This window comes from Salminus brasiliensis, chromosome 22, assembly GCF_030463535.1.
Source record: "Salminus brasiliensis chromosome 22, fSalBra1.hap2, whole genome shotgun sequence".
Lineage (NCBI taxonomy): Eukaryota > Metazoa > Chordata > Actinopteri > Characiformes > Bryconidae > Salminus > Salminus brasiliensis.
In genome coordinates, this window is record NC_132899.1 from 30,844,952 (window position 1) to 30,859,172 (window position 14,221).

The window sequence follows — 14,221 nt, forward strand, 5'->3', positions numbered from 1 at the left end:
TTAATGTTATGGCTAAAGGCGCCTTCTTCGTCTCCTGCGTCTCTTCTGCACAGCCGTCTTAGGCTCCATCGTCGGATGTCAAAGGTCTGAACCCTGGTAGGTCCCACAACCAAAGGCTGCTTGGCGTGAAAGGCTGTGGGTCAGCCATTGCACCCGGTCAGGCTCTAGCGCCATCCGCGTCAGCATACTGAAGGAGCTCAGTGAGGCCCAGTGAGGCTCCTGGACCGGTTTCTCCTCCACATGCAATACTGAAAGGCAGCAGCTGGTTTTGAGGTCCAAGTCACAGAAACCGCCGTGAACCGTGAAGACATGGCTTGAAGAGAAGAGGGTAAAACGAGGTGTGGCGCCACGTTAAGGCTAAGCTAAGTAGCTAATCGATCATATGCACAGGAACACTACATACACAGGGCTACCGTTCTATTGCTCTTAGCAGCTGGGACGGAGCAGGGGTTCTCCTACAGCGTCCTGTCCCTCAGGCCAGTGTGCTTATAGCGTCCCGCCTCCAAGACGGGAAGCGTTGATATACTGTATTTATAAAGAATATGTACAAATTACACTCGCCACGTCGAGGTGCCGAGGGTCCCGAGGGTCCCGATCAGTACCCCCCTACCCCCAGCCCAACATTTTCCTAAAATCACTGTTTAATGTTTTATAATCCAGTCTGACTCTCCTCCCTGACCAATCAGCTCCCAGCTCCTTTACAACAGGAGTGTGTGTGTAGTGGTCCACACTCTGGACTGGTATCTGTGGTTGTTGGTCTACTGGTGTGTAATAACTGGTTTATAGTGGGTGAATGTGCTGCTGTGGGATTTCAATAGTGTATGTGTGTGTTAGCATTAGCGTTAGCCTCCACTCCACGGTTCTGAACGGGTTCTTCAGTGCTGGTTTATAAAGAGAGAAAGGCGAGTGAGCGGTTCTGCGGTTCTCCCGCTGGTAAAACAGAGCGTTTCAGTGCGAGTTTTATAAAGGGTCAGATATTATGGTCTGTTTTCAGGTTCCACTGTAAAATAGCTCCACACTGCAGAACCTCAACTCCCTTATTTACCTTCTGAGAACGTCCGCGCTGCTGCTGCAGCCGGCTGGGGGTAATGTGCGTTGATGGAGCCTTGAGGACACCAGATGGCGCTCTGAACACCGTGCTTAAAGTCTCAGGTTTAAGGATTAAAATGGCCGATCCCCAAGCCAGTTTCTTACCTCCCGTCACCATTCCCACCACTCTCTTTTGGGAACCTAAAAAAATGCACGTCTCAAATTTACTTCATTTGTATTAATCAGAATCATCTAGGCAGATACAGCCCAACGTGCCATCCCATTGGTTAGACCTTTAGGAGCTGGACAAATTTCATGAGGTAAAAACCATCAGTCTCATACAAGCGCACGTATACGCCGACCGCCGCTGCAATCCTCAGATAAACTCCAGACGCCCGGGTTTAATCTAGAACAGCCCCAAAATGTTCAGATGTAACATCCTTATTAAAGTATCGCTAACATACTACTCGAAACCCCATAGAGGAGCTAGCGGAAATTCACATTATCACATGGCCTGAACTGAAGGCCCATCCCTGAGGCCCTGTGCAAGTTTACGGGAGGGACTGTTTCACTAACTCTTACTTCAGATGCACATATTTCACAAAATATTAATAAAATATTAATAAATAAAAATATTAACAATGGAAAAACTGGAAAATATTTTTTTTTTTTTTTGGGGGGGGGGGGGGGGGGGTGTTGGGATGCTCCTGTAAAGGAATACTTCTGCAAATAATTAAGATAGCAAGATTGATCACGGACTCCAGGTACAGTCAATCGGTCAAGATGTGTTTGGTTCCGGTTCTAGATTAATATATTTTATATGAGGTTAGTTTTAATACTTGTTTATGTAGCTTTTATACATTTTTAAAGCAAGGAAATTAAGATTTCAGGTGTGTTGTTATGGAAAGGACACTGAAGACAATGACAGCTTTAGCGCAATCAGCGAGACTCCAGTGCTGCTTCATTCAATACTCCGACCAATCACCAGCTTCCAACTGTCAAACCTCTTTCTTAGAACTTTCTGATGCCTGCATTTCCTCTTTCCTCTCATTTCGTCTTTTCCGGGGGGTTAGGCTCCGCCCCTGCCATCCATACAGTGTAGTACGAGATTGAAGCTAATGAAACAAAGCGTGTGACTCGTCCCACCACAGTGACATCTGGTGGCCAAACATCAGTGGTCAAAACATCATGATCTCACATAGAACCACAGTTATTTCCTATTTGGCCGCTATTTTTCGCCTATCCACTAGTAGCACTGTTGAGCACAAGGCACACGACCAGCAGAGGCAGAAAATTCTGCTGTTTATGAACGTTTTGAAGATGAAATGGACTGAAATTACTGGAGAAACGGTGTGGATTCATCATTTCAGTGTGGTTAAGGTTTAAAAAGAGTCCAAACGTTACCATGACATGGATCAATGTTTGGGGCCTTCGCTAAAGTATTCTACCTAAATTATCGTGATCTATCAAACTGTTAAAATCTGTTACGACCGAACGAAAGAAGCACACATCAGATATCAAACACGTCTCGGCTGATCGGCTGAATCTGGGGTCAGTGATCAATCAGTAGGACCAGCCTAAAGAAAGAGATCTGCCTCAAGGATACTGGACATGTACCTCTTATGCAAACAACTGTGAGACACAGTCCGTTCTTCGTCTGTTCCTGAATCTGTTAGAAGTGACCGAGCTGCAGTCCAGAACGGGGTAAAAATCAGGGTTCAGGTCAAATCAGAAGCTTTTAAAAACACTGAGAGCTGGAGTATTCACACAGGAAAATGCTGGGGGGGGGGGTTAGAAGGTGGAAGGTTAAAGTGGGTTAGGGTCCAATCTCTGTTCACTCCCATCCGTCTCCCATCACTCTTCCGGTACAGCAGTGGTTGAAAACAGCATCAGTCCTTACAAAGGCTCCGAGGACCTCAGCTCCTCTACCTGTGACTCCAGATCAGTGACCTGAAAGCAGACAAGGACTCGGTCAGATCTTCAGGCTGTGGACCACACCGTCCACAGTGACAGTGACCGCTGGTCTTGCCCAGCATTGCTATTGCGCTGGCTGCCGATGTCATCATTGCTAATGTGCCCAGCATCGCTACTACAGTGATAGCGGCAGGCCTCGCCCAGCATCGCTACCACCGTGTTTATCTCTATCCCAGCATCAGCATCCCTCAGATGTCAGCCATGTTCAGATCATGTAAGGGTCCTTGGCCCTTCACATCTGAACACTAGTAAATATGGGGTCTATATCTTAAGGCTCTGAGGATTAAGTCCTATACCAGGCAGGGTCACTGGAAATGCTACAGGAGCAGATATTCCCGGATATTCCCAGATTCCTCACTGCTGAAATGCTACTGACCGTTCCATGCAGTCAATGGCGGTCCAGCAAAGCTAGGCCTGCCTGGTATCCGCAGTATCAGTGCCTTTTAAAGCTAGACCGATTAGCAGAGGCGGACACATGCGCTCTACACACATGCTCTACCTTGACCTTAAGCTGCTCCGCCTCCTCCTTGTGTGACGCTTCAGCCTCCTCCAGGGTCCTCCGCTGAGCCGTCTGCTTCTTCAGGTATTCAATTTCCCTGCAAGCAATCATACGTAAGCCTTTAAACAAAGAACACGGACAGAAAGGAAAAGGAAGATCCCTAATCCTGGTCCTAACCTTAACCTCAACCCAAAAACCTAACCCTAATCCTGGTCCTAACCTTAACCTCAACCCAAAAACCTAACCCTAATCCTAACCCTGGTCCTAACCTTAACCACAACCCAAAACCTAACCCTAATCCTAACCCTGGTCCTAACCTTAACCTTAACCACAACCCAAAACCTAACCCTAATCCTAACCCTGGTCCTAACCTTAACCACAACCCAAAACCTAACCCTAATCCTAACCCTGGTCCTAACCTTAACCTCAACCCAAAACCTAACCCTAATCCTAACCCTGGTCCTAACCTTAACCTTAACCACAACCCAAAACCTAACCCTAATCCTAACCCTGGTCTTAACCTTAACCTCAACCCAAAACCTAACCCTAATCCTAACCCTAATCCTAACCCTGGTCCCAACCTTAACCTCAACCCAAAACCTAACCCTAATCCTAACCCTGGTCCTAACCTTAACCTTAACCACAACCCAAAACCTAACCCTAATCCTAACCCTGGTCTTAACCTTAACCTCAACCCAAAACCTAACCCTGATCCTAACCCTAATCCTAACCCTGGTCCCAACCTTAACCTCAACCCAAAACCTAACCCTAATCCTAACCCTGGTCCTAACCCTGGTCCTAACCTTAACCTCAACCCAAAACCTAAACCTAACCCTTATCCTAATCCTAATCTTAATCCTAATTTTAACCTCAACACAAAACCTAACCCTAATTCTAACTCTAACCCTAAACTAGCCTTACCCACAACCTAACCCTAACCCTGTTCATACCCTTAACCTCAACCCAAAACCTAACCCAGCCTTTTCCAAAACTTAACCCTGGCCCCAACCTAAAACTAAATCTAAATCTAACCTCAACCCAAATCCTGGCCCTAATCCTACCCTTAACAACCTGAAGCATAATCCTAACCATGGTCCTATTCCTAACCTTATCCTCAACCTAAAACCTAACCCAGCCTTAACCACAACCTAACCCTAATCCTGCCCTTAATCCTAATCCTGGCCCTAATACTAACCTCAACCTAAAACTCCCATCCTGGCCCAAATCAAACCTAACCCTGCGTGCCGTGCTCTAACTGGACCTCCTCGTTAACATAAAGGCACAGTGTTTGACGCAGGCCGGTCATAAGTATCTGGACGTAGACTTGGTGATGTGTTTAGGTATTGGTTGACTCACTTCTGCTGGTATTCTTTAATGAGACGCTTGGCCTTGCTGTATTTGCGCTCCAGGGCCTGGTACTGCGCCTGCGTCTCCTTCAGGTGCTCGTCCACCGCCTGGCAAAGACTCTGGGCCTCCATCCAGTAACCCTCCAGCTTCTCCATGCGCTCCCTGTTCTCCTGCACGCTGCGCTCTAACTGGGCCTTCTCGTTGCGCCAGCGCTGCCTGTCCTGCTCCGCGTGGCTCAGCTGCACAAAACACACGCATGCATGAACAGCTAGGGCCATAAGTATTTGGACAGTGACACAGTGTAAGACATTCTGGAGGAGCATTGCTGTGAGGATTTAATTGCATTCAGAGACAAGGGCGAGAGAGAGAGAGAGAGAGAGAGAGACTGCCTTACCTTCTTCTTGAGCTGCTGAATCTCAGCCTGAGTAACAGCGTGCTTGATCTGCAACTGCAGCACAAACAGCACAAGTCAGTCACACACCAACACACACACACACACACACACACACACACACACACACACCAGTTCTCTTCTGAGGCAGGTGGGAGTTCTCGAGATCACCTCCCTCGAGTCAGAGGTCTGGAAATAGGAAACTCTGCTGGTACCTCTTTGTATTTGTGGGCGAGTTTCTCGGGGTCCATCTCCACGGGAGAGAGTGCGTCCTCGTTCTCAGCCAGGTCGAACACCTCAATTGCGCTGGGGTACATGGAGCCTGTCTCTTCATCGCCGTCCTCCTCCTCCTCCTCCTCGTCGCTGCCATAGGCTGCAGGCTGCAAGGGACAGGCGGGCTAAATCAGTGTTAATGGACACACACACACACACTCACTCAGGTAAAAATATCAAAATAATAATATAAAAAAAATCAGGACTGGTGGACCTTGCGTCCTAACCCTGCTTGACCCTGACCAGGAAGACAAGGATAAGGCGCTGGCTGGGTGGACAGTGTTTTACTGAAGGGTCCAAGTCTGACCACTAGGTGGAGATATAGGACTTCACGCTGTCTGCTTGCCTTGATTTTGCCTGATCTGGTGGTCATGTGGATCCTCCAACTAGTCTCGACAATGCCCCGACACACACACACACACACACACACACACACACACACACACACACCTCATCTTCGTCTCCCGCGTAGTTTTCATAGCGTTGCTCCATCATCTCCCGCTGCCAGCGCTCCTGCTCGAGCGTCTGCTGGATCAGCTGCGCCACCTCGCTCTGCTCCCCCGGCTTCTCCCGGCCGACTGTAAACCTGCACAACAGCAACTGTCCGTTAACAACAACCCAGCCAACCGGCCAGATCTGCGGATTCAGCCTCCAGAGCCTAACTAACTCTGATCTACGACTCCAGATGCACCCGATCGGCCGAGACATGCCTGCCAAGACACGGGTTTGGTGTCTTCAAGGGCCGCAGCTCAAAAGTGAGGTAAAACCGGTGAATTTTATTGGTGCTCGAGGGGCCTCAAGGGGGCGCAAACTCCCTTAACAGGTCAGAGATCAAGCATTGGAGAATCAGCCCCCAGCAGCTCTGCCCCAGAGTCCAGAAAGAGTCTATATGAGCCCAGCCTTGGGCTGAAACCACCCTCAATATGACAGCGCTCTTGACCCTAATGGCGAGTGTAAGAGCGTACAGGCCTCACCTAACTGAACCAGAGGTGTTCCTCAACACAGAGGCAGCGAAACTCTGAGTCACTCCAACCAGACTGATCCCATCAACCTCCACTATCAGATCATTTACTCTGATCCTGAGGGACAGGGAGAGAGAGAGAGAGAGAGAGAGAGGGAAATATGCCACATCAGTTTATGACGTCACGCATGACTTAACTCCATGCTGGTGTTTGTAGGTGTGTGTGTGTGTACCTGCCATCCCGGTGGGCAGCTCCTCCTTCAGTGACCGTTTTGACGAATATCCCCAGTTTCTCAAGGCCCATATCAGCACCGGCCCCCATCCCGATGATGCTGATACCTAAACCCTCTTTGTCTGCACACACACACACACACACACACAACAACAGAGAGGAAGATGTATAGGCACACACATTAGCTATAGATGCTAAGCTAGTAATATTCAAGTGGACATGTCTAAAACCCTATGCAGCAACATCTGAACCATCGATCTGTTAAACAGCCACAGGCCTGTTTCTACCTATAACTGACACAGACAGTCACTTCAGGGGTCTCCAATTAAGATGTGGCTCTGGGAAGTTCAGAAATGCCCCTGGACAAGAATTCTTTATCTGTGTCCATTCAAAACCCACACGTCCAGCCAGCTATCGATTACTGAATCCATCTGTCCACCGGTCTACTCTACACAGCTGTCCTACCCATCCATTCATCCTTCCATCCGTCCTTCCTTCCATCTTGCTTGCTTGCTGCCTTCATCCATCCTCTCTGCCAATCATCCATCCATCCATCCAGCCATCCATCCTTTCTGGCAATCATCCATCCATCCATCCATCCATTCATCCTTTCTGGCAATCATCCATCCATCCATCCAGCCATCCATCCTTTCTGGCAATCATCCATCCATCCATCCATCCATTCATCCTTTCTGGCAATCATCCATCCATCCATCCATCCAGCCATCCATCCTTTCTGGCAATTATCCATCCATCCATCCATCCTTCTTTCTGCCAATCATCCATCCATCCATCCAGCCATCCATCCTTTCTGGCAATCATCCATCCATCCAGCCATCCATCCTTTCTGGCAGTCATCCATCCATCCATCCTTTCTGGCAATTATCCATCCATCCATCCATCCTTCCTTCTTTCCAGCCAATCATCCAGCCACCCAGCCGTTCAATCCATCCATCCTTTCTGCCAATCATCCATCCATCCATCCAATCATCTATCCATCCATCCATCAATCCTTTCTGCCAATCATCCATCCATCCATCCATCCATCCATCTCTTCTGCCAATCATCCATCCTTCCATCCAACCATCCATCCATCTATCCATCCATCCATCCTTTCTGCCAATCATCCATCCTTCCATCCAACCATCCATCCATCTATCCATCCATCCATCCATCCATCCATCCATCCATCCTTTCTGCCAATCATCCATCCATCCATCCATCCATCTCTTCTGCCAATCATCCATCCTTCCATCCAACCATCCATCCATCTATCCATCCATCCATCCTTTCTGCCAATCATCCATCCAGTCAACCATTCATCCATACGTCCATCCAGTCAATCATCCATCCATCCATCCATCCATCCATCCAATCATCCATGCATCCTTTCTGCCAATCATCCATCCATCCTCTCTGCCAATCATCCATCCATCCTCTCTGCCAATCATCCAGCCATCCTCTCTGCCAATCATCCAGCCATCCATCCTTCCTTCCTTCCATCCACCTATTCATCCTTTCTGGCAATCATCTATCCATCCATCCATCCATCCTTTCTGGCAATCAATCATCCATCCATCCTTCCTTCCATCCACCCATCCATCCTTTCTGGCAATCAATCATCCATCCTTCCTTCTTTCCAGCCAATCATCCAGTCACCCAGCCATTCAATCCATCCATCCATCCAGCCATTTATCAATCCATCCAGTCATCCATAAATCCATCCATCCTTCCAGCCAATCATCCAGCCATCCATACCTTTCTCCAGCTCTACCGGAAACAGGTCGAGCTTCTCTACTCGTTTCTCCAACTCGTACTCGGCCGAGGCTGCCATGGGATCCACCTCATCGTTCCTCCGGTCGTAGTCCTCGTTGGAGTACGTCATAAACATCTGCGAGAGACCAGAGTTACATTACAACACCCAGCCTGACCTGAGCTGAGCAAAAGCGTTGTCACACCGTCTACTGCTCTGGTTCAGTATTCACACAGCAGTGTTGGTCTGTCTGTCTGTCCATCAGTCTGTCTGCACAGTAGACCAGTGGAGCACTAGTACACTGTGCACCCATACCACCTTCATGAAAGACCTATCAGAAGAAAATCTGTCTTGTAAACCTCTGCATGTCACTCTATCCACCTAGCTGTCCATCCGTCCATCCATTTATCTACCTAATTAAACCACATCAGGTAAACTCTCAGTATGAGGGACGAGCAGGTGAAGAACAGGTGTGGGCGATTTCAGTGATGTCCATTAAGCTGACTGAAGCCTGAGTGAAGGCAAGCGTGGTGAGCAGTACAGCTATTTTCAGAGGCTGATCTGAAGGTAGATTTGCTCTGTGCAGGTTCTGACAGCACCTCTCCACATCCAACAGCCTGGCACTGAACCCAACATCTCCCACACACATCCACTACACAACCACCCACCACCCACCCACCTACTACCAGGTGTATGGCTCCAGCATTAAAGACGTCTTGGTGAATTTTGTGGATTCCTGTTATGGACAGCTGAAGATCTGAGCATCATTAGTTTAGTAAATGGACGTGGTTTGGAGGACGGTGTGACTTTAGTCTAGAAACAGAAACGTCTCCACAGAGCTGGACGGAGTCCCTGTTTTAGCTTGAATATTTAAATAAGCTCCATTTTTCCACTTCTACTATTGGGTGGTCAGCTCAAGCATGGTCAAGTATGATCAGCCTGATCTAGCCAGACAACCAGTATGACCAAGCTGATCGGGCAGCAAGACCAAGCTGGCTGACCAGATCAGATCAACACTCCGGCCAGCACTAGAGGCAGTAGAAGACCAAAACTAGGGCCAGCACTAGGGCCAGTAGAAGACCAAAACTAGGGCCAGCACTCGGGCCAACATTAGGTCCAACACTCGAACCAGCACTTTTGACCAGCAGAAGACCAACACTAGGGCCAGCACTCGGACCAGCACTTTTGACCCGCAGAAGACCAACACTCGGACCAGCACTAGGACCAGTAGAAGACCAAAATTCGGGCCAGCACCAGGGCCAGTAGAAGACCAACATTCGGGCCAGCACTAAGACCAGTAGAAAACCAACATTCGGGCCAGCACTAGGACCAGTAGAAAACCAAAATTCGGGCCGGCGCTAGGACCAGTAGAAGACCAACAATCGGGCCAGCACTAGGGCCAGTAGAAGACCAACATTCGGGCCAGCACTAGGGCCAGTAGAAGATCAACATTCGGGCCAGCACTAGGGCCAGTAGAAGACCAAAATTCGGGCTAGCACTAGGACCAGTAGAAGACCAACAATCGGGCCAGCACTAGGACCAGTAGAAGACCAACATTCGGGCCAGCACTAAAGCCAGTAGAAGGCCAACACTTTTGACCAATAAAAGGCCAGCACTCAGGCCAACACTTGGGCCTGGTCTTGGTCATGCTGGTCTTGCTGATTGTCTGGCTTGGTCAAAGCTAGACTGGTCAACCAGCTTAACTGGTCAGGCTGGGTTTATATTTCCCAGCAGGGGATGTTTATGCTATGGAAATAGACTGTTTATGAGTTTATTAGCATAAAATATAATTCAGGCTTAGCAAACAAAGCAATCTATATACTTAAATACATTCATTAGGGCCCCTGTCAGTCACAGGCCCTAAGAATCGTCTTCTCTTGCACCTGGTGGGTCGAGCCGAGCCGTACTTGAAGCTGGAAGGGCTCTTGGTACAGAGGGGCTGGTCCAGTCTTGGCTTCGTAGGCCAGCGCCAGGGTTTTGAGTCTAATGTGGGCAGCAGCTACAGGAACCCTTGTGAAGAACAACTAGCCCCAGTGCTGCAATACCAGTCAACAGTGCATCACACAGCCTCTCTGACCGAACCGTTCCCACAGGAACCAGCGGTGGCGTTGATGCATCCCTGGGCGGGTTCGTATTTTTGTGCTGAAATTACAGGCCGCTGTGTTTTCCTTCCTCCCTCTGTGGTCATGTTTTGGTCTGTGGGCGGGTTACTATTTTTACCTAGACTGAATGTTATTTCATGGCTCATAGAAGGCTTGTGATCGCTACCAAGGTAACTTAGCCTATGCTAGTTACTAAGGAACTGATGTAGCAGAAATCTGAGCCTGAACTTAGCCTTTATGCTAATAAACTCAGAAACACTCATAGCATAAGGATTCATCTGTTAAAATACCGCCAATCCACCAAGGTCTACATGTCTTGCAGGTCTACAACTTGCAGGTCAAAGTGGGATGGTTGGTTTCTGATGGTCAGGTTGGTCATGCTAGAAGACTAAACCATGGGTGCAGAAAGCAGACCTCTATACCCTAAGCTCAGGCTTTTTTTCAGCAAGGTGTTCCAGGAGTAACCAAGTTTAATGCTTGCTATGGACAGTAGAAAATGATGGTACTTAGGCCTGGCACCAGAAAACAAAAAAAAATTCAGGAGATTTGAGCAAGCATCTGTAGGGAATAGGGCTTTTTGAGAAACTGGCGTCATTTGGGGGAGAGATGCCATCTGTCCACTGGGGTTGCATAAGCGCTAATGATGTTTGAGCTTTAGCGTTTCCAGCACAAATCCTTTTTACACGCCGTGAGCAACATAACAATGTGCAAATTCCAACAGAACAAACGCCAGCCTTCTCAGGAAACCACCAACAGGATCAAATCCACAGATTCCATCCCACTGACTTCTCGACTCTCTATGGCCGTCATTATCGCGCTAGCGCTGCATTCGTAGTATTGAGAAGTCTAATTTAGGCCTTTCTGGAATTGGTCCTTACGGGTGTGAGGAAGCCTAGAACCACATAGAGGAACCAAGACTCAGATGCAGAACCTAACAGCATTAGAAAGGAACATTCAGAAGAACCAAGACTCAGAAGGAGACCTTCAATAAGGGAGTGAGGACTCAGTTGGAGAACCTATCTAGGAGCATTAGGAAGGAACATTCAGAAGAACCAAGACTCAAAAGGAGACCTTCAATAAGGGAGTAAGTAAGAACCACAAAGAAGAGCTAAGACGCAGTTGGAGAACCTATCTATCTTATCTACTTATCTAGCATTAGGAAGAAACACTCAGAAGAACCAAGACTCAAAAGGAAAGCGTGAAAGTAAAGTGTGAGGAAGAACCACTTGGAGGAACCAAGACTCAAATCTGGAACTTATCTAAGAGCATTATTCAATAAGAGATAAGTAGGAATCACAAAAAAGAGCTAAGACTCAGTTGAAGAACTTACCTAGGATCATTAGAATGAAACACTTTGAAGAACCCAGACTCAAAAGGAAAGCGCCCTTACGAGTGGGAGGAAGAATCACAATGTGGAACCAAGATTCAAATTTGGAACTTGTCTAAGAGCAATATGAAGAAACACTGAGGAGAACCAAGACTCAGATGGAGAACCTATCTAACAGCATTAGAGAGGAACATTCAGAAGAACCAAGACTCAGAAGGAGACCTTCAATAAGGGAGTGAGGACTCAGTTGGAGAACCTATCTAGGAGCATTAGGAAGGAACACTTAGAAGAACCGAGATGCAGTTGGAGAACCTATTTAACAGCATTAGAAAGGAACATTCAGAAGAACCAAGACTCAAAAGGCAACTTTCAATAAGGGAGTGAGTAAGAACCACAGAGAAGAGCTAAGACTCAGTTGGAGAACCTATCCAGGAGCATTAGGAAGGAACACTTAGAAAAACCAAGACTCAAAAGGAAAATGTCTCTACAAGAGAGGGAGAACCACATAGAGGAACCAAGACTCAAATTTGGAACTTGTCTAAGAGCATTATGAGGAGAACCAAGACTCAGATGGAGAATTTGTTTAAGATCATGAGAAAGAACCACACAGAGGAACCAAGACTCTTATCTAAGAGCTTTGGGAAGTAACACTGAGGAGAACCAAGACTCAGTTGGAGAACTTATCTAAGAGCATTAGGAACCAAAACATGAAAGAACCAAGACTCAGATGGGGAATTTTTCTAAGTGCATGAGAAATAACCACAACAAGAAACCAAGACTCAGCTGGAGAACTTATCTAACAGCATTAGAAAGGAACACTCAGAAGAACCAAGTCTCAAACAGAGCACTTATCTGAGAGCATTGGAAAGTAATGCTGAGGAGAACCAAGACTCAAAGGTAGACCTTCAATAAGGGAGTGAGGAAGAACCACTGAGAAGAACCAAGACTCAAATTAGAACTTCCCTAAGAGCATGAGGAGAAACTGCACAGAGGGACCAAGACTCAAATGGAGAACATATCTAGGAGCATAAGGAAGAACCATAAAGAGGAGCCAAGAATTTGTCTAAGAGCAGGAAAACGAACCATTTAGCAGAACCAAGCCTCAAATTGAGAGAACCCATCTAAGAAAGGAACTAGAAAGGAACCCAGAGAAGACCCAAGACTCAAAAGGAGATCTTCTATAAGGGAGTGAGGAACGGTGCTACTGTGAGGGACGAAGCACCGAAGACTCACATGTAGGCATGATGTAAAAGAGGGACCACTGAGAGGATCCAGGGCTCCGGACGTCTCTACAAGTGCAAGAAAGAACCACTGAGAGGAACCAAGACTCAAAAGGGGAAACCATCTAAACGACCCTCAGGACATCCCTGAGCTTTCTGTGGCCTGTGGGGGTAAACCTCATGCCGGTTCTCTCAAGAATTTGCCACGGCCATCAGAAAGCAGCAGTTCAGGAGGCAGCACCACCGCCGGAGGTCTATCAACATGCAGCGTAACGCCTTGCAGTGTTGCCCAATCCTTTCATTTAGCCCCATCTGCCCCCCCCCTCCCTCCGCCACGCTGCTGCAAATCCACCAGCTGAGACCCCGCAGCCGCAGTCACTGAGTTCAGATGGCCCAGTCTGCGCCTCCCCTCTCCGGGACACAAACATCGGGATTAAGGTAGGCGAGGGAGGGGAGAAAGCGCTGGAGAGTGGTGCTCCAGTTGTAATGCATTGAGAGTAGGTCACATCTCTGAACAGATGGTCAGGAACTCCCCTGCACAAAGCCCCTCCCCGGCTCCAGCGCCGCACCAAAGGCATGAACGACGCTAGCGCTAATGCCAGCACTGGGGCCCGGCCCGCGTCACTGCTGCTCTGCTGAGCGGCCGCTGTAATCCCTAACGGAGTCTCGCGCGGCCGTGGGCTTCAGATCACTACAAACCTGCGAATCTGTGAAGAGCTTCTGATACAGCAACCCCACTGAGCGCTGCTTTATTTTTAGACAAAAGTATTGGGACACCTGTACATTCATTGTATCTTTCGAAATCAGGCTACTGAAGCAGTTTGTCCTGCTTTTTTGGGGTAACTGTGTCTGCTGTCCAAGGAGAAAGGCTTTCTGATAGTTTTTGGAGGAACACTGCTGTGAGGATTTGATTGCATTCAGCGACAAGAGCAGCGTTGGTGCGGTCAGGACGTTGGGGCGATCACCATCCCACCTCATCATCCCCAACTCCCCAACTCATCTCAAAAGTACTGGATCCATCATCACAAGTATCATCATCAGAGACCACAGATCTTCCGATACCCCTCTAGCCCACGCCTGGCATTATTAGGCAGCATGGTGCCAATGGGTTCG

At 48.1% G+C, this 14,221-nt stretch overlaps 1 protein-coding gene across 3 annotated transcripts in view; it reads right to left on the reverse strand.

Annotated features, from left to right (window-relative positions):
* Positions 1–1,712: 1,712 nt before the first annotated feature.
* Positions 1,713–14,221, reverse strand: part of ppp1r9bb (protein phosphatase 1, regulatory subunit 9Bb) — a 19,664-nt gene continuing 7,155 nt past the window's right edge. The window contains exons 2-10 of one of the 3 annotated variants that reach the window (XM_072667140.1): positions 8,465–8,597; positions 6,708–6,828; positions 6,488–6,592; positions 5,964–6,099; positions 5,456–5,620; positions 5,244–5,297; positions 4,859–5,088; positions 3,509–3,599; positions 1,713–2,979 (exon numbers count right to left, since the gene is read on the reverse strand). In XM_072667140.1, coding sequence (XP_072523241.1) covers positions 2,926–2,979; positions 3,509–3,599; positions 4,859–5,088; positions 5,244–5,297; positions 5,456–5,620; positions 5,964–6,099; positions 6,488–6,592; positions 6,708–6,828; positions 8,465–8,597 — 1,089 coding nt within the window. In that variant the 3' untranslated portion in view covers positions 1,713–2,925. Of the gene's footprint in view, positions 2,980–3,493; positions 3,600–4,858; positions 5,089–5,243; positions 5,298–5,455; positions 5,621–5,963; positions 6,100–6,487; positions 6,593–6,707; positions 6,829–8,464; positions 8,598–14,221 lie in introns of all 3 variants that reach the window. The other 2 variants (XM_072667138.1, XM_072667139.1) reach the window with 2 other exon arrangements.